Source organism: Athene noctua, chromosome 11 (assembly GCF_965140245.1).
Source record: "Athene noctua chromosome 11, bAthNoc1.hap1.1, whole genome shotgun sequence".
In the NCBI taxonomy this organism is placed as follows: Eukaryota; Metazoa; Chordata; class Aves; order Strigiformes; family Strigidae; genus Athene; species Athene noctua.
In genome coordinates this window covers 12,510,091-12,536,818 of record NC_134047.1, presented here as the reverse complement: position 1 = coordinate 12,536,818, position 26,728 = coordinate 12,510,091, and the positions used below count along the sequence as shown (strand labels likewise).

At 41.5% G+C, this 26,728-nt stretch overlaps 1 protein-coding gene across 1 annotated transcript; it reads right to left on the bottom strand.

Moving 5' to 3' along the window:
* Window positions 1–10,480: 10,480 nt before the first annotated feature.
* On the bottom strand, window positions 10,481–12,047 carry LOC141964624 (protein shisa-1-like). The gene is made up of 2 exons (XM_074915253.1): window positions 11,777–12,047; window positions 10,481–10,965 (listed from the first exon to the last, which is right to left on the bottom strand). The coding sequence occupies exons 1-2, from the start codon at window positions 12,045–12,047 to the stop codon at window positions 10,481–10,483; spliced, it is 756 nt and encodes a 251-aa protein (XP_074771354.1).
* Between the last annotated feature and the right edge of the window lie 14,681 nt (window positions 12,048–26,728).

Here is a 26,728-nt window from a genome sequence, read left to right as displayed (position 1 = left end):
ACAGGAAACTAATTGGTAATGCATTTTGTAATCCCTGGCTGAATTAGGCTGTCTTCATACAGACATAGAAAAGTATAACTTTTCCCTGATTTAATATTTTCACCAATTCATCTGTTTTTACACATAACATTTCTTTAACAAGTGATTGTTGCTATAGTATCCTATTTATACAGGGAGAAAATTGCCTGTGCGTGAAGTACTATCCTGATTGATTTAATAGTTAATAAGTCCCAAAGACTCTGTCCATCCACCACCTTTCTGAAGTACTGCTCTAAGTTACAGAGCTGATGATAGTTTGTATTGCAACTGTTTTGCTGCCAGGTCTTAATTTTGTTAGGTTATTTTGGTTTGACCTGGCTTTGTGAAAAACATGACAAATGAATTGTATCTACTTGAAGGTGCTGTCTCATAGCCAGGATGCAATTTTATGCTAACTTAATTATTGCAGAAGTCAGTCTGAAAGCCAAAGCACACTGACCTACAGCATATAAAACATTGCTAGAATATTTAATTCGTGTATTTGAGATAAACTATGAGATAAACCTCAAATGAATATTGTGATAAATTTGGGTGAATTCATATGTTTGTGCTTCCAACCACATCTGCTGTCTTCTGGAGGGAATCAAAAGCATCCATCTGTTTATTGAAATAGTTTCTAGTCTGTGTATATGGATTCTCTTTTATATTGAATGTCAGCGCCTGTTTTTGTAAGCCAAGTGGTTCAGAGAATGAGATCTGAAGACCCCTGGAATTCCAGGAGCTGTATTAGGCAGTATATATACATACTATCATTCCAAAATTAGTTTGGATACCTTGAAAATTAATTTGAACAATAGAGAAAGAGGAGATATAAGAAGATAATGCTATCATCTGTAAGAAACTACTGCTGGCATAGCAAATACTGCCTGTTGTGTGACAGGGAAGATGCTGCACAGCCTGCACCTCCCTTTCCTCTTGACAGCTGCCTCCAGAGTGCTTTGTCTGTTCCTGAATATATATGGGTACATTTTTTCATGTAGTAATACCCTATTTCCACTTCTCCTCTGTAAATTATAGTCTGCAAGGGGGCATAAGTTTATTAAGTTTGTGAATTTTATCAATAGAAAGTTCATTTAAAAAGTAAAGCACCTGGATCACTGAGCTAACAGATAAATCATCCACTATCTTTGTCAGTTGTCAGAGATTCAACTAGTATTTCATTAGAGAACCAATCTCCATACTAATGCAGACAGTCTGTAAGATGGCCACTTATGTAGGAACCTCATAAAGATACTCTTATCCTCTGCTGTTTGAGTTCAACAGACCCGTTTTGCTCTACCATGTTACTAATGCTCTGACTCCCTTGACTGCTAATGCTGAAGCAATGCCTCCCAGCACACTGTCAAGAGAGAGCATGATAGGTGAGATGATGTCTTCAAAAACAGACAGTTGAAAGTGCCTGAACACTCATGCTCATGTTAGAGATCCTGTTATACTTGTTTCCATACAGCCCTCCAGAGCTACCGTACCTGTTCTCTGAACTGCATATCTGTTAAGAATTCAGTCATCAGTCCTCAAAAGACTTTTATTATTAATGTAAAAGTCCTGCTCTTGTTAGAGCCAAATTCTTTGGTAGGATTATTGCTCTCTGACCTCACTAATAGAAAATATTAGTGGGGCTCCATCAAATTTCACCACAGAGAAGCAGTGGGTTGTGATGTGCTGGGTGCTATGGATCCCTTATCAAAGTGCCCCATGATCTAGAGTGAAGATGTCTGAAGAAACTGTCAGAAATTAGGGTCTTGGCAGAAAGAGCTCTTTTAGTGAAAGTGAAGCATAAATGTACTAAGTTGAGCTAGAGAATTCCCCAGGATGTTCTACTGAAGATCTTGTGGGTTAAAAGCCCACTTACAAAGCAGGGTCATGTGTGCAGTCTTGCATTTATTTTTTTCTGCCCAAAGCAATATTAGTTTATAAGTTACTGATACTGTTTAAGCCACAGCATTTTTGTTTTAGAAAACTGATCGTCATTACTTAATGAGTGCAGAAGGAAAATAAACTCCCACAAGTTCAGATTCTCCTACTTGCTGTACGAGTCCCTTGAACAATTTATTTAGTTAATTCCCTGCAGAAACTCTTTGCCATTGGAGAAGCTTGGGTGGAAGCTCTGAGGTTTCATGAATTCCAGGTGTGACTGTTGCCACTGCATACCAAACTGGAAATTAAATTGGTTTGAATTACAGTACTTGCAAAATTTCTCATGGTGGTCAGGTTTATTCTTATTAAAATTAACAATGTAGTTTGTAAAGAATCATTCAAGGCTTCACTTGTAGGGCACGTTTATTTGATAGCTTAAGCCTGTAGCTCTACAAAGTGGTGAAACAAAGTGGAACAAAGCACTGAACTAGTGCAAACATTCCGTTTGGTTCAAGTCTGTTAAAAAAATGTTGTGTAATAACTTTGTCTCAGCAGATTTTATGACATATCGGGTATCATTTATCTTTACAGAGCTGGCAGAACACTATCATAAACTACAAAGGCTGCATAAACACCACAGTATACACTCTGGCTAGTTTGATAAAAAATGTGATCATATTGTCCTGTCTAATTCAATTGAATTTATACTGCCAGATTACCTAGTACTTTGTATATCTGACATTAAAGTCAAATCACAGCCTCCACCACTAGGTAATATTGTTTGAATAGTGTTGCCAGGAACTATGATTAAGAACCATTCAAGGCCAAGTTTCATGAGCAATATCTGCTTTGGGAGGCTCTGGAACACCCACTTTGAGACATCTGCAGGCTGAATTGCAGAAGCCCAGATCACCTTCTGCTCCTGTTTGCTCCTGCTGTAACTATGAGTCTTCAGTGCATCTAAAATTTAGTTTGTGATTTTTCAAGTTGGCCACCCCAAAATCAAAAGCCTCAAATATTAGTGGACTACTTTAGAAGAATTAGGCCTTAATCTCTCTGCTTTGATCTCCCTATCTGTTAAGACAGTAATATAAATACTGTGATCTGTTTCTCTACACCAAGTGTAGAAGATGGGCATTGAGCAAGGAAGAGGATAGAAATCTTTTAATTGGAGAGAAGCCATTAAGGTCTTGACTGGACTCATTAAAGTGAGCTGATGAGCAGGTGCAGCAGTGATTCATGCTCTGGCAGAAGAGAAAATCTGGTCATGTAAGCCCTAAGAACACTGGATTAATTTTATAGCACTTTAGTATCATAAATATTGGCAGCTGCCTTTATTGGTGCTTGTAAAGAATTATGCTCACCTTGATATACAGAAAATCTTTGCAGCCTGCTGTATTTATTGGAGGACTCTGATGCATATTCTTCCATACACCACTACTTGCTCTCTCACCTTCCTTCTCATCGCTGCAGTTGGAGGGCAGACATGAAAGATATATCTTCAGGTAAAATATTAATTTGATAGTGAGAGGATGTGAATGAGATACAAGGAGAAATCAAGAAAACATTGTTTTAACACACTTATTTGAAAAATGTTCCTAAGACCAGCCCCAAAGCAGAAAATTTTTTTGCTTTTATCTACAGATTATTTTTAAAAGACACGGAAATAAATGTAGCAGGTTCATTTTTATATCTGTGAGGCAAGATTTCACTGGGAATAACATGAGTTGGTTTCTAAATCAGTCTGTCTTTTTATCTTCATTTGTCTCCAAGCCTCTGATATGACAGGATCACAGCAGTGGGAGATAGAAAGATTTTGGAATAGTTTTCTTAACGATTAGGCCAAGAGCTTATGCAAAGAGCCTCACATTCTTCCAGTGGAATTATGTATGTAGTTTTTACATAATAGCCAGTTCAAGATCCTTGCTGAAATCTGATACTCTAATTCAGGAGATGAGGGAGCAGAATGGAAGAAAGAAAAACAACCTTCAAATAGTGAGCTTTGTTGCTGGAAAGACCTGATCACTCAAAGAAGGGCTCCGCTACCCAGCGCAGCACAGTCTATAATCTGGCATCCCAAGGAAACAAGATTTATGTATTGTTTACTAGTCAAGTCCCTGTTCCTAATCTTCCCCAGTATTTTTTGAATCCATTGATAAAATCGAGTGATACAGGAGCTGAAACCTCAAAGATCTGATGTTCCTACAAGTTTCATGAAAGCAGGTAGCCAGGTGGAAGAGACTAATCCTGTTATTACTCCCATATAGATGTGATTTATAGGACTCACCCAGTATGACCCACCACGGCACGGTGAGCTGTACCAAATCAGCAAACCTTAGCAAAGCTTCACTTATTTTTCACCTTACTTAGACATCAGAGCACATAAACATGAGGCAACTCCAGAGGAAGTCAAGCTTCATTATTTTCTACTGCTGACAGAACTACTTATCAGTGGTTTTTGTTATACTGAGAAGAGCCATTACATTTTTCACACATACACATGACCATAGACTTGCATCCTTAATGGCTTGTGTGAAGAAGCAAAACAAAAAAAGAATTAAAACAAGATCCCCATTAGAAGGGGGATATTGTATGTGGTCTTTGTGACTATTTTTAATGAGCAGAACCCTGATGGGCTTTTTCAGAGGAAATCTTCTGAAATTAGATATGTGGTGCAGAAAAACCCCGAGTGTGTGGGTTACACTGCAAGTTATCTGCATCATATATTCTGCTAAGTGCACAGTCCCAGTTTCTCAGTTTCTCCAAACCTCAAAATGCGTTTGGATCAGTTTTCCTTTTCACTAAAGAGCTCAGAGAAATTAAGAAATTCAGCTGCAATCCATGAAAATAATAAAGAGATATACATCTCTTTTCCTGTCTGCTTTATGCCAGACTTTGGCACTTCTATGTTACTCAAAATTGTGATGCTGAGCGTCCTAGCAAGCAATTCTATTTCCTTATGGAGATTTCATAAGAAAATACCCTGTGCAGCTGTTCTAGAGCTTGATTTGTTCTTAGAAGTAATTTTACTGGTACAAAGCATATGTTTGTCACTACAACTGCATCTATATTAGAAGCACTTTGTCAGTTCTAAGTAGCAGTATGCCTGTGTTTGTAAAATGTTGCTGGAACTGACATTGCTGGAGCACCTACAGGCCAGGCAGGACCTGGTCTTGTACAGTGCCGGCTGTAGTGAAGTACTGGATCCAGAACCAACTTTCTCTAAACTGTGGAGATTGACAGATTGATTGAAAAGTGCCCACCAATCTCATTGTCACCGTATTCTTCCCAAATTTTGCCTGGCAAATTAAAAAAAGGACTAGCAAAATATACCGTACTTTAATTTATGCATGCACAGGTCTTATACTGAGACATATCATTCATTCATTTGTAAAAGCAATAGTCTTGATGCTTTGAACAAGAAGGGACTGAAATAATCAGCAGTTGAAACAGGAGATAACCACAAACACCAGTGAGCTGGGGTTTGATCCTTGTCATAAACGAGTATCAGGGAACAAGTGTTACTCTAGCACGACAGACCTCTCCTGGGCCCCATTCAATCTATTCCTGTTTCTGATAAACAGGAGATGGCAGTTCCATTATATGTGAACTACATGGAAATCTTTTATCAGGAAAATAGTGACTGTTAAGGTCTTAAGAAAAAAAAAAAGTATTCCAGCAAAATCCATGTGCTGAGTAACATGAAAGCATGCAGGCAGGCATCGGGTATATAGGCAAGGAGGCCACTATGTGCAGCTCCATGCCGTATTTCCTATGAAAGGAAAAACATTTCCAGTTTCATTCTCCATCTGCACCCAGGACTGCCAGGCTGCTCTCCTCCTTTTTTTCTGCCTAAGCAGTGAATGCCTGATTTCTCAGCAGCAGGGATGAACTTTGGAAGTCAGCAGTGGGGCTACTATGCTAGCCATCACATATCAAGGGAAGGAAGCAAGCTGGCAGCACTTTGCGCAAGTTGAAACCTCCCACAGTGCTCCTGCTGAAGAGAGCTTATTTAATTTAAAAAAAAAAAAACAAACAGAAATTATACTGGCAAGAGTGCTCGTTTACAGATACGTATTGTGTCTCTCAGAGGCCCTAGAGGGAAGGGGCAGCACATGAAGATTTGTTTTTTTCCTAGGCAGGCATAGATTTACTGGAAATGAGATTGCAGCCTTCTCCCCTCCTCCACATTTATGAGGTCTGGTGCAGCAGCACATTCACTCTCATGTCAGATGCTGTGTTAGTGGCTGTGCAGACACATGCATCCAGCCAGCCAGGACTGCATCCATTCCTCTATGTCCCAACTTGTGTTAAAAACATCCAGTCTCATTGTGCCCTGTGAACTTCCTTCACCCCATGCATCTGTATCAAGGCACTGGGAGTCCGGAAGGCACTTCCCAGTATGTGGGGTTTTATTTAGGCACTGTCCTTTCCACTGTACTAAGATCGAATTCAACATAAATTGGTGGTGTAAAGACAATCAAAACAATTTGAAAGCAATTGAAATATATACCATTTTCCACTACAACCTTGAACTTACATTGTAACTACCTTCACTTTCTTGTAGGAAGCACCTAAGGAAGTAGTATAACTTCCACATGAGAAGTGCTTCTCCTTTCTTTGAGATCCCACAGAAATCTGTATGTTCGATGGGCTTTTGCATTCTGATAATTTTTGATCCATTTGCCAGAATACCTGGTACTGAAGAATAGCAAATCAGTGTAGCTCTGCTTGAAGGATAGAGGGGGTTCTTGTTTCAGTGCAGAGTTGAATTGACTTGATTGGAATGAAGCGTTGCAGATCTTTGTGAAACCCTTGGCATAAACACGAAAAAAACAAATCATCCATAACTCTGGGTTTACATTTACAAAACTACAGATATGCTGAATAAAAGCAAATCTGTCAGTGTAAGGCAAATATCGATCATTATTCTTAGCCAAAAAAATTCATTATACTGTTAATACCAATAGAATTATGATCTAAGCTATGGAGCTAGGCTTGCTGGAATCTCTTCACAGTTCTGCCAATACACTGTGTGGCCTTGGAAGAGGTAAAGAAAGAGGTTACAGACAACTTCTGTGCACCTTAGTTTTCCCAAAGGAAAACTGGAGATATTCACTTGCTTAGAAAGGGGAGGGGAGTGCTTTTTATTCAGTACTTTAAAAATCATTGCTTTATAGCATGAGAAGTAAAAGCTGTTTAGGTTCTGCTTTTTATTTTCTAGTAGCACAGAGTGGATTGATCAGTGCTGGATATTAATTCAGGAAAAAAAAAAAAAAAGTAAAGCAGGAATATTGTGAAGACACAGTTACAAGCAACAAAGCAACATAGAAACCTGTCATGCTTTAAATTAATTTGGTTAAATCTGTCCAAAAAAATGTTCAAAAAAATACATTTGGGTTTATCTCAGATCAATTATGAACAGACTGAAGCTACAGAAAATTAAATCCACTGTTCAAACCAAGGCAATGCCATTTGCAGACAAGCCTGTCAGAAACCACATGGACACCATCCTGCAAGCCTTGTAACAAGCTTTTGAGGGCTAAAGCTCTCATCTTCACCTTTTCAATTCTTAACTCTTATGTTCTTTCTTCCTAAATCCAGAAAGAATACAGCGGGAACAATTCAAATCACCTGTATCATTACTGAGGATTAAGAAGCAAAGAGTGTAAATCATTTCTTAATTAGAAGCTGAGGAGAATGGGATGGGGGCACCATTAGGCAAACAAAGTAAAGCACCTAGTACAATAGGTGGTAAGTAGACTATTAGTCTCTGCTAAGTACTTCTTCTTTAGCTTGAACTAGGAAAGCAGTTTAAGGGAGGAAAAAGGGGATTTAGCATGAACATATCCCATCTATCTAAAGATGTGCTAAACTCAGTAGCAAGGCCCCTCAAATTAGTAAAGGGATATAATTTACATAAAAAATACTCCGTGCTTTTTCCTTAGTCCCCACATGAGTTGATCTGCTTTTAATGCAGATGCTAATTGAGACCAAGGTAATCCGAGTTCACAATGGTGTTTGATGGAAGGTGTTAAGCAAACGGTCCTTTGAAAAACAGCTCTGCAGCCCATGGAGTGCAACAAATTGATTAGTTCTTGTTTTCTCTTGCAGTTTTGAAAAGAAATATTGAACTCTTGAAATATTTGACCTGGCTTTGTCGCCGCAAACATTAGTTTAAACTATATAGAAAATACTGTGATAGGGATCCACAAAGTCCCGTTGTTCCTATGCTAGCATTGTCAGTGAGCCTCTGCTCAGTTAAACCTCTGCCTTTTTTTTTGGTCTCAGTTTTTCAGTTGTGGAATACACAGAGGAAGGTGGGGGAGAGGAAGGTATGCTGACTCCAGTCTGCTAATCCTCGCCAGAGAGCAATTAAGGCAGCATTCACAAAACCATTTAGCTTTTCTGTTCCTCACTTCTGATCAACTTTTTTCTTCTTTAGGGTTACACGTGAACCTCTTGACCCTTTGCTGTTTTATGGTATCAGGAAGGCTATTTCTCTGGTTTCTTACTTAATTTAAAACCTTACCCTGAAGCTGCCTCCTGGAGAGCTTTCAATTTCTGTTGAGGTTTACAGGAGGCCTATATATACTACAGGCTGAGGCTTAAGTGTACTGACTGCCAGGTCACATATTCCTTAACCTTTATAGTTCAGAAAAACTACAGTAGATAATAATCATGTATTAGTAAAGGAGAGACTAGCTGATAAAACCACCTATTCTCCATTTCTAATGTCCAAGTCTACTAACCATAAAATGCATCTTCCCAATGGCATAAATGTGATGCGAGTTGTGCAGTATTTCCCAGAACAAAGATCATCAGGAAGGATTTTGTTAATTTGTCTTTGAACTGACTTGTCATGGTGTACTATCAAAATTGAACGTTTAACCAGATAAACTGCTCCATGCAGCTCCAGATTTTCCTAAACCATCTGCAGACAACAGTTACTTTATAAAAAGGAAGCAATTTGCAAAGTGCTTCCAGCAATACAAGTTTAAAACCTAACTTTAAAAACCATCATTCCAGCTGCAGTACTGTGTATTGGCATAGTTATCAATAAATCCCAGTGACCTTTCACTGACTGTAACAAGAACAATGCTTTTAAGTTCAAGCTAGTGTATTTCTGGAAGGCTTAACTTGTTTTAGTACTGAAAAACAGCAAGTGTACAACACAAGTCTCAGTATTTTTGGGAAGCTTTTATTTTTAGGGTATTCTGTTTTCATGCTTATATTCTTATTCCAATTTTAAGAGGAACTAGCCAAGCAAACATAAGTCACAGCCCTGGGTCAGCTAAGTTCTGGGAAGTTTCTGATTCACACCCATGAAAAAGTCAGGAAGTTATCCAAATATATCAACTTTGCCCCTGCAAACTAGGGCACTTAGATACATGTGTTCTACTGTAGGACATGCTGCTCATCAGAATTACGATGTAACATTCTGAAGTAAAATATACATAAAGTAGTGTTTATTTGTTTACAAAGTTGATTAGTCCAATTGACTTACAAGAGAAATCTCCAATTATTGTACCACTTTTCTGTTTGAGAGGCAGTGCTAACACAGGAAAGACTTTAGCATTAACTTCTTATACACATAAGATTTTTAAGCCTTGACCCCTGCTCCTTCTGGTAACACCTGTGGAGTCCTTTTAACGTGCCTTCAGAGTATAATCACTCAGGTTTCTGTGCTGTGAGGAGGTGTTAAAACACTCCAGCAGTGAGTAGTATATTTTGACAACTTCTTCCTATCAGTGTCCTGCTGTGAAGGGGATGGCTGCAGTCAGGTAGCATGAATCTTAACAAGGAGTCAAAGTAGGCAAGCTTTTCCAGCATATTCTCAGAAGACTGATTAAAGTCTTATTTTGTTCTTACATTACCCTGTAATTTTTCATCCGTTTGAAATGTCCAGTTACGCAAAGAAAGAAAAAAGACCCCTAAGACACCCCAAGAGAGGAAGCAACACATACGTTGTTTTATTACTCTCCCCTAGGATCTGTACTAAATGTACATTTTACTGAAATTAGGGCTAAAAGTCACTCCTTTAGTAGCACCACTTGACTGGTAGTTCATAAAAGGCAGGTGAGTCACAGGTAGTGTTTTACCATCTTGCACCAGTTTACTGGTAGAAGTGTGTAGTAGCTTAAGTACAGCCTTCCTGTGCTTTACAGGCTGTGGAGTGTCCACAATTGATAACTCCATTAAGGCACCTCCCTGTCCTAAGTTGCTGAGAAGTGACACAGGTACAGAAATTGAAACCGAGTCCTCTAACATGTCCCCTAGAGCATGGTATGGCAGCTTGAAAGGACCAGGGAAAGGTGAAACTCATTTCTACAGTTTCAGTAATTCCTTGAACAAGTATGCAGGCCTCAGAATCTGCCTTTTTCAATAGCGTTAAAATAATACAAGTTAAAAACCCAAGAACCTAAAAGAAGTTCTAAACAATCATCTTTAAAGCTGTAAAAAGCCAGAATTGATGCACTTCCTAATAGAGTCAAACAGTTCAAAATCCTCATTTCAGTTCCAAAGAACTTATTATAATAGTGAAGTAGCACTCAGTTCAGGCTGTATGCAGTGTGTTGTCTTCTCAGACATGAACTCCTGAGTACATCATGTGGTCACCTTGTGTTACCCCAATAAGGGATGAATTAGCACTGTGTCCATAAATTGTTCTTTTCAAGAAAGATGCTGGAGCCATTATTGCTGTACGATCAGTTGGTATTCTCTGGTTAGTGAGTGAAGGGTGCAAGAGTTGTCCACTGGTAGATGGAGGACTTAAGAACCGAGCATCTTCACCCAACCCCATAATAGGAAGGGATGGAGCTAGAGTCATGCAGATGTTGCTGGTCTGAGGACCACTACTCAGTGAGCTTCTGGTGGCAGAACTGGAACTGGAGAGGCGAGAAGGAAGATCAGGTTCTAGTAGCCAGGTCTGGCCAGGTGCAAGTCCACTTTGCTGCCCCTCATCCTGGGATTTTAAGCATTTGCAGCAGCAAATTCCAACACAGGTACCGCCAATAACAAATGCCACAAATACAGACCCAACAAGAAGGAACGGCAGGTACACGGGCACTGAAAAAGTAAGAGTGACATTAGCCAACCATTCATTTATGGGGTATTCGAGGTTATATTCTGTTCTGCAGGCATGCATGCATAAGGGAGCAGGCCAGAGTAGTTCTACTCACAACTCCTTTGTTGCTGCAAGTTTAGAAAGTGGCAATTGCTAGGCAGGCTCATTTGAAAAACCCTGAAGTGCAGAGGGTTGGACCAGCCAGTCCTATCGCATCTGCCATTAATACCCATGCAAGAGCTGTTCCAGTACTCAAGTGTCACAGCTACTGTTCACTTGTGCATGATTAAGTAGAAATTCAGACTTGTAACAAGAGTATTACAGTTAGTTCCTAAACGGCTGTTGGGTTGCCTATGGAATCTGGGTTTGAGGGCTACAAGTATTTCTACAAGCCAGAACTTAAATGCATTACTTAGAGGCATCCACATGCATTAACAGAGCAGGTTAGCGACATACATGTTCCACCAGAGATATAAACATCAGAGGTGCTATAAGATTACTTTGTTAGTAGTTTAGAGGCTTTTCAAAGAGTAGGACTGACAGAAAAGTCTTTTGAGTGAAGCCCCAAGTTACTCCCTCTTCCCAGTGAAGGGAACTGAGTGGCTCTAACCCCTACAGCCACCAAAATAAGCACTGTGCCAGGGCTCCACACCTTCCTGCTCCAGCGGTTACAGCTTGGAGCTCTGACGGGCAGAGGAACAAATGAAGGATCTGGCTCATGCCATCAAGGGAAGGTTGCCGCAGGGATGCAAATAGAAAGCACATCTGATATATGTCCTCCCCCTCAATTTTCTAGAGGCACGGGAAGCTTACCTGGCACTGGAGGCCTGGGGCTGGGCTGCTGATGGTCACCAGGGCACTGGCCCTGGTCCAGGCGGGCCTCTCTGGACGAGCAGCAGTAGCGCAGGCTGCAGGTCCCGCAGCACAGAGTGGCCTCCGGGCCATCGTAGCGCTCGGGGCACTGGAAGCCGCGGTGCCAGCGCTGCGGGCCGCCAGCCCAGCCGTGGCAGTACTCCCCGGCCTGCCCGGGGGTGCAGCGCAGGGCCAGCAGCAGCCCCAGGGCACAGAGAGCCTCCACTGCCATGGCGGGTCACACGGGAAGTTTCGCCTCTTGGCCCACGCACCGCCCTTTCCCCTCACACACCCCTTACGTTAAGGGTAAGGCGCACACCACCCCGGCAGCTGCCCACCGAGGCACTGCCTGAGCTCCTATTTCAGGAGGTTTTATCTCTTGCCCTGTGACCTGCCTTTAATCCCCTCTCTTTACAGCAACAAAGAAGGACCCACTAATTGAAAACCATTTGCAGCTACTCCAGCTCCACCTTCCTCATTTCAGTCCTTCAGTCCTGCAGGGAGCAGCCACTGGTTCCTGCTGGAGATGGCGCATCCCACGCTCATGGTGAGGCGTTTCCACCAGCACCCACGTTGACAAGGCTGAGGAGTCTGAAAGCCCAGGGCTATCCTGGTACCAAAGCTTCATTCCTTCAGTGGCTTTGTCCGTAGCTGATGTGTCAGAGGTGGGAGGCTGGGGACAACACATGATGACAAGTGAGAAATAACCAGAGCAGAAAGAGAACACAGGGATGGGCTATATAATTAGTACAAACTGGTATCAAGGTAATTTTTACCTTGTTTAACATAGATAATCAATTACATAAATATAAAGAAGAATAATCTGAAAATATAGGAAAAAATAATTTTTAAAGCTTTAAGGTGGTCTAATTTCTGTCTCCGTGATTGAAAACCTAGAGGCTGAAAATTTTAAAGGGTCTTTTGCACTTCTGCTTTCCTTACACACAGTGCAATCCATGAATTAAAAAGCATGTTTCAGGGCACAAAATGCCTGTTTTAAGATCTCTACAAGTTTCATCTACACAGGGGAACAAAGACCCCGTAGCAGCACAGGAGCGATGGTGACCTCTTCATCTCTGAACTAAAAATAAAACCAAAGCATTGGTTTTTGGCCTTTCTCGGTTCCCTTACAAGTCTGACTATTTGCTATATTAACAGGACCCATGTCTGAAGCATGGTTAGTCTGTACTTAACTGCAGTGAGGAAGAAAGTTATTGCTAAATGAGCACTTTGAAAAGCAAGGAGTTAAGGCAACATCTTTTGGATCAAATATCTTGGTAATGTGTAGCATTATTTGCAGCTTGCTTGAAGACTCAAAAACGTATTATTGAATGTACTCAAAAGCTGATTCCCACAAAATTTTTTAGGAGCGTTGCCATTGATTGTCCACTGATGCAAATTTTTTGAAATATTTGCACAAAATTATCTCCCTTCTAATGTTTTTTTGTTTTAATATTAGATAAGAGCTTGCACATTTATACATTATTGTTTTATAGGTTCAGTTGATCGTATTTCAATCTCATCACATTTGCCAGTCAGCCACCTTTCGTGCATCATTTTTTAATTGGCTTTTTGGCAAACACGGTTAAAGAGATCCTTGGATTCAGAAATGTTAAATGAAATCTCTGCTTAGAACTAGAGACCTTTCCAAATGCTGCTCAGCTCATTGAGATACGCATTTTGTCCTGCTGCATTTCAGCTCTGCAAGTGTAAGGTTGGCTGACTGGGTAGGACCTAATCCTATAAATCTATGGGCACGATCTAGAAAATACTGAGCAGCCCCAACACCCTTTAAGAGACAGCCAGAGGTGAGTGATGTGCTATCCTGGACTGGACTCGCAAAGCACTGAAGTGATACTTTAAGCCCAAAGCTGTATTTGCCTTAAGGCAAATTCTAGTTTATTCACACATTCAACCTCAGCACTGTTAAGCTAGACTAAATGCTAACTTTTATTATTTGTTGTTATGGGAAAAAACAGCCTTAGTCTTTAAGCATGTGCTTACCACTTTGCAGAGTACATCATAATAAAATGTACCTTGGTAAAAGGATACAATTATTTCCTACCATCTTCCACGTTAAAAGAGTATAAATCGGGTATTCAAATGCTAAGAAGTTCCTAAATTGTTCGTTGCATTAACACTTTGCATGATGGCTCCCCTTGCATGATTTCCTCTCTCTGCATATACACTATCTTGAACAAATTAGTCATGTATTATTTTTTCCTGCACAGGATTACACTACCTCACTTAGCAGGGATAAACTCTTAGAAACTAATTGCAGAGCTCCTGTTCAGGGTTTGCATGTGTGTTTCTGTGTGTCCCAGGGGACATTTGTTTCCCGATTCAAAATATCTATAATTTTCTCATAGACTGCTCTGTGCTGTGATGTCCACTTAACCGCTGCAGAAGCAGATGAATGTAACTGTGTCTAAAAATTGTATATGCTTACATAACTTGTGACCCACTTTGTATTTTGACAGAATAAAAAGGGCTGTATTGGAATGCTGGTTGGGAACTGCAAGGGTAAATCATGAATAAGTTTCTATTCTAATTCTTTGTGTTCAGTCACTCTCAGCTTTCTTAAGTCTCTCACCTGCCAGGATGAAATTTTTCGTACTTTGCCATCTTTGGGGAAGTTTTAAACAAAAGCAATCCAGCCTGTTTTGCATGAGAGAACAGTGATGATGGTTTCCCATTATTAACAACAACAAACAATCTTGTTACCTTTTCTGACTATCCCTGCAGCCAAAACAGCTTGAGCTTTGAATTTACAAGTTACCATGGAAATAGCCCTTAGAGAGAAGTCTCTTTTCCATGTGAGGGTTGTTTCTCTTATTTAGGGAAATATACATTCCCCCTCGAATTTTATGTTGGCAGCAAGATGATTAAAAACTCCTGTTATTCTAAGCAGAAAGCACAAACTGGAAACCTCCTAATTTGCAGCAGCTTTGCTTTCTCTGCAGTACCAGTGTTCAGTATCAGTGTTTTACATTCTTCTAGAATGTTGAAGGTTGAACTCTGTTACCAGATTTCAGGTATAGTCTTGTCATTTCTTAATGCCAAGTGAACATTCAATACAGAAAAAGAAACAAGGGAAGAACTAATCGCTCTTTGCTAATGGGAGGCTGCAGTTCAGTGGCCAGATCCTGTAATGTGCTCATCAGTTCTCTCCTGATGCTGCGCTGTGCTGGGTACTGGCACCAGCCAGGACTGCCCTAAATAAACTATGAGGGAATACGCGAGGCACAATGAGAGTGCCCTGCAGTAACTTAGTTCTTTGCATTTCAGGAGCGTGGCTCTTCATTAAATTCTGCCTATGAAAAATATTCCATGATAGATAGCCAGGCACTACATACATTTTTACCATGCTTGATGTGCATCATCAAAGGCACCTGCCTCCAGCTGTTAGCTGCAAGGCTGGGGGCGTCTCTGCAACTCATTATTCCTCTGAATGTTTCCCCACGGGAGGGTGGAGTGGGGATGTATGGTGCTGGCTGGAGAGCCTTGGAGAATGAAGATTTCCGCTTAGCTACTGAACATACAGCAACCTCCTTCTCCCTGATCTCCTCGATGCCTTTATGCACATTGAAAGATTAACACAAGAGGGAAGGAGCTAGTTGAGTGTGAATGTCGAATTGAGAGAGGCTCAAAGGTGAAGAAAGAGAGAATCAGATCTGTCTAAGCAAGGAAACAAGGCATGAGCAGACGGGGAGGGGAGAGAGTAGGCAGGGAACCAGACTTGGGAGACTGAATCGTGGTGTGAATGGGGAGCCTGATAAGGAAGACTGAGTCAAGACATGTAGGAAGGGCAGTACTGCTCTGGAGACCTGGGAGACTGTGGTGTCAGGAAGAGAAAACTATTTCGAGCATCATGGAGTTCAGCATAAGCTAGAAAGTAACTGCTACCCGAAATGGCTTCTGTAAAGCTGTTTTGGGAGTTCTGTGCTTCTGCCTGCCACACCCTGTGCCATTCATGCAGATGTAGTCCAATTGATGAGGATTTTAGGGGAAGAGCGAGACTGGGACTGACAGGGAAGAATAATCATGGTAGGAGCCAAGACTCAGGATGATGGTTGTGATTTAGAGGGAAGAGGTGGGGAACGGCTGCCCAAGGCAGCTGGGATGGAGTGAAGGAGTCCACTGGCTGGAGACAAGACTTGCTAGGCAAGTTTCTCTGGGGGATTTCTGAGCCCGAACTGAGCCTCATGGGACCAAAAAACAATGCCATCTCATACCACTGAGCAGTTCTCATTAAGGTGTTGAGGCCTGATTCTCTACTCTGATTAGTGTTAGGCAGCTGCAGGGACCTACTCTTGGAAAATAGGCTGGTGCTAGCAAGAGTGAGTCCCATAGAGCAGTCTCCTAATTCTGGCTCTATATAATGCAGACAGGTAGCTCCCTACGGTGACTGCTTGCTAACTGAAGATTTGTCCTTTAACAAGTGTCCCTTTATTAGTAATTATGGTAGTATTGCTTTATTATGTTATAATTAAGGAAGTGAAGAATGCAGGAAAATAAAAGACTAATTCAGGATAGACCCAGGAGGCCTATGTGCCAAGGTGATTGGCAAGCACACATCTTTCTCTGCACGTCATTACTGGAGGTTGATTAGTGAAGGGGGTGTCATCCCTGAACCAGGGGGCATGCTGTGGATACTTAGCAAAATCCATGCTTTGCCATTGTAATGAGGAAACTACAGTCACTTGAGTGTTTAATATAATGAAGAAGGGAAAGCTGCAGTATCAACTAATTGAAGATACAGATTTAAACCTGGTGTCAGGTTTTCTTCTGTGGTGTGGTACCAAGGTGTGCTTATGTTATTGAAAATAATGTAATTTAGGCTTGAATGACTTTATCTGTTCTTTAAAATGCTTTGGCCAGGTTTTAGGTGAAAACAGACCAGAGAATCAACATTAACATCTGTAAAAATGTATGCTACCTCTGCAGAAGAAAACTATCAGACCTATAAGCTTATTAGTTTAAAAAGGGACACAATTTCTGCATGTTTTATATAGAAACAATTACTGCTGATTAGAAGCCTGCTGGTTGACGTTAGTGCTGTGTGCTTATGTGAGCAGTGTCCTGCTGATGCGTAGCTTTATTTTATCAACATGAGTGCAGAGATGAATGATGCCAGAGCAGGCACTGTGGAGCAGAAAGAGAGTGCTGGTTGGAGTAGCCAGTTCTCCTTAGGACTGGAGAGCTCTCAAATTTTTTTTTTTTTTTACTTCTTTTTAGGCATATTAGCCTTTTTTGTTTTTAAAGTGAGCCGCAAATTTAACTGTTTCAATTTCAGAAATGTTCACAAAGTTTACACAAGAAAGAAAAGAAAAAAAGACAAACATGTTAGCATTCTGCTTTGAGAGGTGCATGAAAAAGAAGACACCTCTATCATTGATCCTTACGTACAGTTATAATAGTTGTTGTGTATACCTAATACAGTCCCACATGAGACACGTGTCATGATTTAGTCATAAAAGTCTAAATGGAGTCTATATTTTACGTTCTCATTTTCTAGGTAGCCACCTCTTTAAAAACAAAACCAAGAAATATTAAAACCAGTCAGTGCTGTTCATCATCCTCAGCAAAGAGAATGGGACAGACATGGCTCACATCGGTGGATTTAACACCGTTAGTCCTTTGGGGGGGCATTATTTTTTGACCAAACTAGCAATTTCCAACAGACTTCAGTAAAAATCCTGTCTTGAATTTTTCTTAAGACTTTGATAGCCCCTTCACTGCTGGTGATTTTCTTTCTCCCAACTGCATGTCTGTTTTCTCCTTCCTGAAGAGCCAGCCTTATTTCTGCACTTTTCTACCACAGGTCTCTCGAGGGAGCAAATTAGATGTTCATGTGTTCCCTGCTGGGCTCTTCTCCGGAGTGAGCCCCCTCTTGATGTCAGCAAAAGGCTGGACAGTCCAATGGACCTCCTAACCTAAGACAAAAACCATCTATTACAAGCAGTTACTGGAAAAGAGAATGGCAGAATTTACTGAGATGGTGATTTACTGAGGTGTGCTTTTTGAACGGTTGTTCAGCCTGAATGCTCTTGATTGTTCCTATACAATAGGTCTGATTTTCAAGAGGGGACCAGTCCCTGGGAGTCAGCAGGAGCTGCTGGAGCTCTGCCTGTGTAAAGATCAAGGTGAGCTTGGTCTGTGTAAAGATCAGGCCCAGGCCGTGCTGAACAATGCTGCCATTGCAGATGGAACCTAAGAATCAAACACAGTAAGAGTGGAGCCAAACTTGCATTGCCAACTCAAATCACAATGTGTTTGGAGATCAGACAAGTCTGGATTTTTTTTTATTTAGCTAGTTGTAAGTTTTTCTTTCTTTTTTTGAGATGCAGCTGCTTCAGAGTTGAAAGGATTAGAAGCATGAAATGCTGGAAATCTCACAGGAAGACCTGCTCTTAAAATCTCCAGCTCTGAATCGAATGAGTATCTGACCCCTTGGGCTCTTATTATTTTCTGTTGAATTTTTTTTTGCAGTAGGCATTTTCTAGCTAAGTACAAAAGACTGCTATCAGAGGCTTGGTGTTTATATCTGAAGTCACTGAAAAGTATCATGACAGCTTGAATCATGCTTCATAAGCTTGACTCAAGGTCTTTGCAGGCATTTAGGTTCATCAGAGCATGGTCAGGAATAAGTCCTGACAGGGTGTCTGCTAGGCTGTGGAATAGCAATTTCATTTGTATTTCTGTGTGTGCATTACCTATCAGTCAAGGAAACTGTGCAAGGTGCTGTATAAAATAATACGGCAACAGTTTCTGCCCTAAGTTGCTAATAGTCCTCAGGTGAGGCATTTTGACTGAGGAAATGTACAACAAAACAGTGGGACTACAGATCAGCAGTGAGGTCAGCTTACTTGTGAGCTACAGTTGTTGATGTATTGTGAGCCAGCACAGCACAGCATGCCTTTGAGGAGCTAGCTTTGTGAGTATTTAGTTACAAGGACCTTCTCTCAAGTAGGATAATGGAAAGTGCAAAAAACCCATAGGCATTTCACTGAAGTTTTAACAAGCTGGAGGCTTTCTGTGGGCTAGCAGGGAACTAGAATGAACATTTTCATTGCAATTGAAAGGTGGTAGAAAAGGTGAGGACTAGTTGTGAAGATTTTGGAAACTGGTTGAGGAAAAGTCTGTGAAGATGCTGAAAATAAAGCAAAGAAACTTACGCTTGATAGGAAAGAGAATAAGGAGTCAGCAGGAAAGACTCAAAGAGAGGGGTAAGCAGACAGAATAGGGTTATATTTATCAAGGTGATAACCATAACAATATGTTGAAAGTCTGGCAGTGCTTCTCCTAAGAACACTTGAAACACTGAAAATAAAGACAAGAAAATTACTAGATAATTTCATGCAGGAACGCATCTTTCACAGTTATATTAAGAAAAGAAGATAGACTAAGGTAGACGTCTTTCTAAATAGCTTTCCTTTTTAAATTTCTGTAGGAGCAAGGCAGTGTAGTAAATGGAGGTTTGGGACCCAATCGCTGTAAATTCCAGATTTCAGTCAGTCCCAGAGAAGGGAAGACAGACACCCAGAAAATATGCAAACCAGCAAAGAGGCAATCCTTTCAAAAACACCATGTCACCTAAGGGGTTTCAGTAGACAGTTAAGGTGTGTGATGACTGACCCAGATAGGTCAGTCCCAGGACTGTACTTAGACTGTAGGCACTGTATTGGGGATTCAATTAAGCAGTGATTTAGACATCCATTGTAAGACTCATTCTTCTATTTCTTGGTACAAGTCTTCATAGTGCTTTCTGGTTGCTGCTTGTTTCTTTCTTGAAATTACTTTGATGTCTCTTGTGATTGTCTCTCTTGACACTTACTTACATTCTGCAGACACAAGTTGTGATCTGCTTGGCAGTTCTGCAATTGCTCTGACACTTGAGAGAAACCTTATATGCCATCAGTCACTTATCGTTGCTTTGAATTTGCTGGCAGACCATGTGCCACTCATACATGCACTGTGGAACTGGCTTTATCTTCCCTGGCTTGCGTTTTGGGGACCACCTGTCACAATTCCTCATTTTAATCCTTTTTTTCTTTTTTTTTTTTGTGATTGCACTGGCAAGATTTATCACACCATAGCACAGGGGTAGTCTGCAATAACTGGTGTGGATGTCTCAGAATGTAAACCATGAAACTGCCTTGAGGGATGAGGGACCCTGGAGATAATAACTGTGAGCACAGGCTGCAGACCCCCCTACCTCCAGGCTGTTTCTCGCAGAACAATGTGTGAACAAACCTGTGATGCTGAATGTTGTTTGTTGCTTCAGTTTCACATTACAGCTCTGACATACAGACTGTAATAAAAGCAGAACTCAACAGGATACAACAAACCCATGTGATACAACAGGGATCAACATCTTTTTCTGATGCCATTCTTTCCATTTTCCTCAAAGTTACATATGGGATGGATTTGGCCCTAGAGGTCTAAAATGTCCTGACAAACACCCACGTGAACACAAACCAATGAGTTCTGCACAGCATGCATGGATCAGCAAGGGAAGGCAGCTGGGAAGTGCAGCTGGGAACTGCAAGCACTGGTATGTACAGTAAAACTGATCACTTGGAATTTAGGCAAGGGAAAATATTTGAAGAAGATAAACAGTAAATCAAACTGTTGCCCTCACAGAACCCAAGCCTTTCTAGAAATTTAGGAAAGTTCAGTTCACTTGATATTTTTACTATTTTGCATTTCTGCTCCACAGCCATTAAAATAAGAGCTTCTCTGAATTATTTCTGAGTAGAAAAGGAAGCAAAGTGGCCACATTTTACTGTCTTCCTATGCCCAGGGAACAACAGAAAATGCTGGAGAAACAGGGTGTCATCCCTGCCCTGTTCATTACCAAAAGGTTCTGATCGTTTAAAGAGGCATTGGTATTTCTGGACACATAATCATAGAATCATAGAATGGTTTGGGTTGGAAGAGACCTTAAAGATCATCTAGTTCCAACCCCCCTGCAACAGTTTAAGTCCCTCCCCACCTTTCCTGTAGCCCCTTTAAGCACTGGGAGGCCGCTCTAAGGTCTCCCCGGAGCCTTCTCCTCTCCAGCTGAACACCCCCAACTCTCTCAGCCTGTCCTCACAGGGGAGGTGCTCCAGCCCCCCGATCATCTTTGTTGCCTCCACTGGACCCACTTGAGCAGGTCCATGTCTTTTTGATGTTGGGGGCTCCAGAGATGGACACAGCACTGCAGGGGGTGGTCTCACAAGAGCAGAGTAGAGGAGTGAATCCCCTCCCTCGACCTGCTGGCCGCACTGCTCTTGGTGCAGCCCAGGATATGTTTGGCTTTGTGGGCTGTGAGCGCACATTACCAGGTCATGTTGAGCTTAATTAAAGCCAAACCTCAAGGTGAACCTCTGAACCTCTCTTAGCTTGACCATTGCTTCTTATAAGTGATGTTTTAATTTTCATCTAGTGCCAAGAAAAGTCTTTCATTCTCCCCAGCTGGCATCCGAGATAAGGGACTAAAGACCACAGACATTAAAACATTGAACAGTTCTGTCATGTGTTACTTTAGTCTCCTGCTCAAAGTCTTTCCCTTCTTCTCGATGAATCTCATATATATATATAATGCAAAATAATCAGTGAGCAAAAAAACGGTAGCAATTTAAAGTGTGGCTTTGAAGTTTAGCCTGTATTCTGGGCTGTTGCCCTTCATTTTCTGAGAGATGTCTGTCCTAAAGGGTTAACTCAGGCTGTTAGGCCAGATCTACAATGGCTCCTATACTACATCAGGGAATATTCTTAAGATGCACTAGGAATTAGTTGTGGGTTACAAAACTGCACTTTCACTAAGATACCTACCTCATTGCTGATCCTTTTGCCCCAAATGAACAAATAAAGACCAGGATGTGTTTGTTCACATTGCAGTTTTGCTGGCATTACTCTTCAGTCCCATACCACACCTCAGCCACAGCCTTGGGTATAGCAGCCATGTCAGCAAAGGTTTGTAGTGTTGCCAGTTGTTAGTCAAAGTGCCACACACATCAAGTGTGTGCTCCCAAGTGTGGGGCTCACTAAGCCACAGCTTCCCTTACCTGCCAATTTGGCTTGAGCTGGTGACATGTTTGGCCGAATATCTCTTCAGTGCCTTCTACTGTTAACTTCCAGTTCCCTCCAACTCTGAAATATGCCTGTCATCGTGTCTCGCAGGATGCTCGTATGGTAATTTTATCACTTGGCTGGGGCCAGTCCTATGCCCTGTCCCTGCTCCCAACTCCTAATTGCCCACAGTGTCTTCCTCAAATGACAATACCATCGGTGGGGTTTCACCACACAGCAAAGAAAGAAGGGGAACAGGGAGACCTGCACAGAGATCTCTGCAGAGCTCTCTTAGTGTTAGGGATGATGAGAGGTGAAGTGCTGCCAGGGGCGGAAGGGATGTGGCAAGCAGTCCTTGCTGATGGAAATCTTCTCCAGGAGCCAGCAGCCAAAGCTGGAGATTGGTGTGTAGCTTTCTTGAACATCAGGCCTTGCAGACCTCTCCTAAGCAGGTTATCTGTTTTCACCCTGAATGAGTGTGCATCAATTGCCACCATCAGGCATTGCATTCTCTCAAAGAATACAACTCCGATCGCATGTCTAAGCAACAACCCCCCCCCTGTGTTCTCTTCCACCAGAGGGTGCCAGGGGCTGAGTAACCACCAGCCTCGGCAGCCCCTTGCAAGATTGCAGAGATCCCTGCACTCCCCGGGTATCCTAATGAAAGAGTGGAATACACATAGCTAATAAAATTTGCTTTTACTTTTATCTCCCTCCTTGGAAGGAGAGATATTACGTGTTGGCACACTTCAACAGAGGTGGCCACAAAGCCCCAGCAGAGGCACAGAGGTATTTGAGGGAAACAGCCAGGTCCAGCCCCATTTTCTTTTCCAGCCAGCTGCACCCATTCAGGAAAACAGTGAAAAGGGAGGTGGTCCCCCCCTGCGGTATTTTCAGAATGCAGTTTGCTTGTAGCTCTTGGTCAGGCTAAAGCATCTCATTGTATTCTTAACCAACATTAAGTGTTCTAAGACCTTTTTCAAGATCTATTCCAACCAAGGGAAAATTTAAAGGGCCAGTTCCTCACCTGAAATAAAACTTTTCAATTTGATTAATCATCAGCTGAAAGTTTGGCCTAAAATCTTTTATTTCTTTGACAGAGAAGATAAAAATGGCCTTTTCTTTTTTTTACCCATTTTGCTATGTGTATTCAGCTGTCCCATGAGCAGCAATGGCAAATTTTACTACCTTTTTCTCCTGTTAGGCATCTAGAAGGAACAAAGCTAGGCAACACAATCTGGAGCCTGTTTTCTCTTGCATGATATCAACATATGTATTACATGAATTTCAATTGCAAAACTAGCAGTGCAATTCCCTTGTTTTCAGATCAAGCCATCGATCATATTCCCGGAAGTAAGAAGGTTGTGTGTTTGAAATAAAGGGCACTATTTGGTCTGCATATCTTCATTAATTATTAATGTCTGGGCTGAGTGTGCAGGGTGAGTTCATCCTTTGATTTGTTACCAGGCAAGTGTGATATGGACTTGCTGACACTTATTTGTCTGTTTATTTTAGAGAGTCACTTTTTACAGCAGAGTTCCACTTTGGTATTGTAATAAATTTATGAGATCTGCTGTAATGTTAGGCAGAAATAACCTGCTGCATAGACAACCTGGTGGGACAGGAACAGACGACATGGCAGAGACAAGTAGAATTGTAAGACTAAAGAACCAGTCTTCATCTGCTCAAGTGAGGCATATGTTATATATGAATTCATTTTTTAATCTCAGCTGGGTGACATTTTCCCAAATGCAGAAGTGTCACAGAATGAAATGTTTCGTTGTGATTGGCACACTCCCCAGAAGAGGATATTGCCAGTAAGGGCTGATGACATGTTAGGTCAGGACTGCAGTGCACTGTTGAGCCTTGAGACTGAAATAAGGGCTGCTGCAAGGCAGGGTTGTGTTTGCAGAACTTCATGGGGGCAGCTTGTGCTCTGCCTCTGACACAGAGCATGTTCTGAACACATTAATAAAAAACACTGATGGCATTTCATACAGCATGTGTATAAAACCTCCATTCTGCCAGTTTCTCTTTCGATTCCAGTGGTTAAATTGAACTTAAAGAAACATAGAATTATAGAATCACTTAGGTTGGAAAAGATCTTTAAGATCATCAAGTCTGTTAACCTCATACTGCCAAGTCCACCACTAAACCGTGTACCTAAGCACCACATCTACATGTCTTTTAAATACCTCCAGGGGTGGTGACTCAACCACTTCCCTGGGCAGCCTGTTCGAGTGCTTGACAACCCTTTCAGTGAAGAAATTTTCCCTAATATAAACCTCCCCTGGTGCAACTTGAGGCCGTTTCCTCTTGTCCTATCACTTGTTACTTGGGAGAAGAGACTGACCCTCACCTTGCTCCAGCTTCCTTTCAGATAGTTTTGTAGAAAGCAATAAGGTCTCTCCTGAGCCTCCTTTTCTCCAGGCTAAACACCCCCAGTTCCCTCAGGTGCTCCTCACAGGACTTGTGTTCCAGACCCTTCACCTGCTTCATTGCCCTTCTTTGGAGAGGCTCCAGCACCACAACGTCTTTCTTGTAGTGAGGGGGCCTCACCAGTGCCGATTACAGGGAGCCAATCACTTCCCTAGTCCTGACGGCCACACTATTTCTGATATAAGCCTGGATGCCGCTGGCCTTCTTGGCCACCTGGGCACACTGCTGGCTCATGTTCAGCTGGGTCTCGATCACCACCCCCAGGTCCTTTTTGCGTTCATTGATGTAGATATGCTTCAGCTGTGATCCTGCCACATTTTTGGGAGGGAGAAGCCCTCCATGACTGTTGTCATACACTTCTGTGTTTTCTAACCTGTCAATAACACTTGCATCTTTGCTGCCACATAGCTCTCCGTCTCCTGCCTCCACTGAGACAACAACCTGAAGGACCCCACTGACACACTGTCCCTCAAACATTGGCATGCTCCCCCAGCCTTATCTCTAGTGAGCCTGGTTTTATCCCTTTCCTCCTTCAATTTAGTTGATCAGTTATTGTTCTGTTGATCAGTTTAATGCTCTTTCAATGAGCCCTGCTAACTCCTGTGCAAAGATCCTTTTCCCCCGTGTAATTCACTTTGTTCTCTCCATATGAACCTGATGACAGAGGAGAAAGAAGCAGGAAGACATCCCATACATTTTAGAGCCAATAGAGTGGCTCCTGTTCTACCTCCAGCTGTTGGTGTGTGGCTGGCACTTCTCTGGGGACTGGCACCCCTTGCGGGTAACTGAAATAACTCCAGCAACCTTTGGTAGCCTGAAATAATTCCAGCAACCTCTGGAGATGTGACTAGCCCAGGATCAGGAAGCTGATCCTCTATGCACATCCCTTCTTGGCCATAGGAAAGGAGAGATGGTTCAAGAAAAGTAAATTATAATAAAATCTAACTAACTTCAAACAAAAGAGATCTGGTAGAACATCCTTCCAGCACACGATTGTTTCCTATGGCATGTTGCCTAGTGCTCTGCTAGTAATCCTAAGTATGATAGATGAAGTTTGATACGCACAGTGACTGAGAAAAATTGCTGGTTGTCAGAACAACAGCGGCCAAGACAACAGCTATGTTTATTGACTTCCAAATTGCAATATAATCTTAGTTATTGGTAAACCCATTGTTGTCCAACGTGATACTCTCTGTGAAAGCATAGCTAATGGCCTTACAGAAAGGATGGCAGCTCAGCTTCATACTGATCATGCATATTAAACTGTCACTGTAACACATTGATGTATTGCTGTACCTTTTTTTTTAAGAACTGATGTTCTTCCTCTCTGTCTTTAAATTGCTTTTGTTTGAGGCTCTATAGCCAAAAGCAATCAACAGATAAAATCCAGAAATGTACATACTAGAAAATAAAGATACTATAGGAGAGTAGGAAAGTATTCAAACTAATGAAAATAATAGAATTACTAAAGGGAATATCAGCTTTAGGATTCTGATGTTTAACAGCAAGGCTAATCTTCTGTAAGCTTCCTTTTCTCTTGCTTTTCTCCAGACCTTCTAATGTAGGTAATTATTATACTTACCTTAACTGAAGTTAGTCTTCCCTTGAGCGGGAGGTTGGTTCCCTTGACCTCCAGAGGTGCCTTCCAACCATTTTTCCCCCCCTATTATTTATTTTACAAGTAGAATAGCTGATATAGAGACTGAATGCCTTACACACATAGTAAATGAACAGAAAAACAGAACAGAATTCAGAAGATCCGATGCTGACACTGTGGTTCTCTGCGTAGGAGAGGCATAGCCAGGAGTGGCAGCCAAGTGGGCTGTGTCACACCTGCTCAAACTTGGGTGCAAAGAAGAGGTGGCTGTGGCCACTGGGATATCATGATTTCATTATGGCTGTGGGGCAGCAGCCAGACCATGCACTAAGTGCCACCAGAGTCACCTGAACTTACAGAGACTACACACTCAGTGCTCCAGATCCTGGAGGCAAGTGATTAATACTAACATCTCAAATTTAATTTTCATTTGCTGCCATAAAAGTAAAGCTGAAGACTGTTAAGAAATACCTTAACTATGGCAGAACTGGAGATAGAAGCATGACTAACAGATTATATAGGATAAACTAAGGTAACTGGTTATTTTGATTACTAAACTCTTATTTCGTTAAGAGTTTATAAATAACTCAGAAAGCTGCCTAGAAGAAAAGCAACACAGCCCACTACAGAAACCTTTCTGTTAATTATAAAAGACTTAGGAAGGGAGAAAGGACTTCAAAATTTCCCAGATCGATAGTCTCAACAGGAGAAATGGTAATAAAAGTCTAAATTACCTCAACACAGTTTCATTTATGGACTCTCAGTGAAAGGAGTGACATCTGAAATATATAGATAATTAATTTTCTTAAGATTATAAT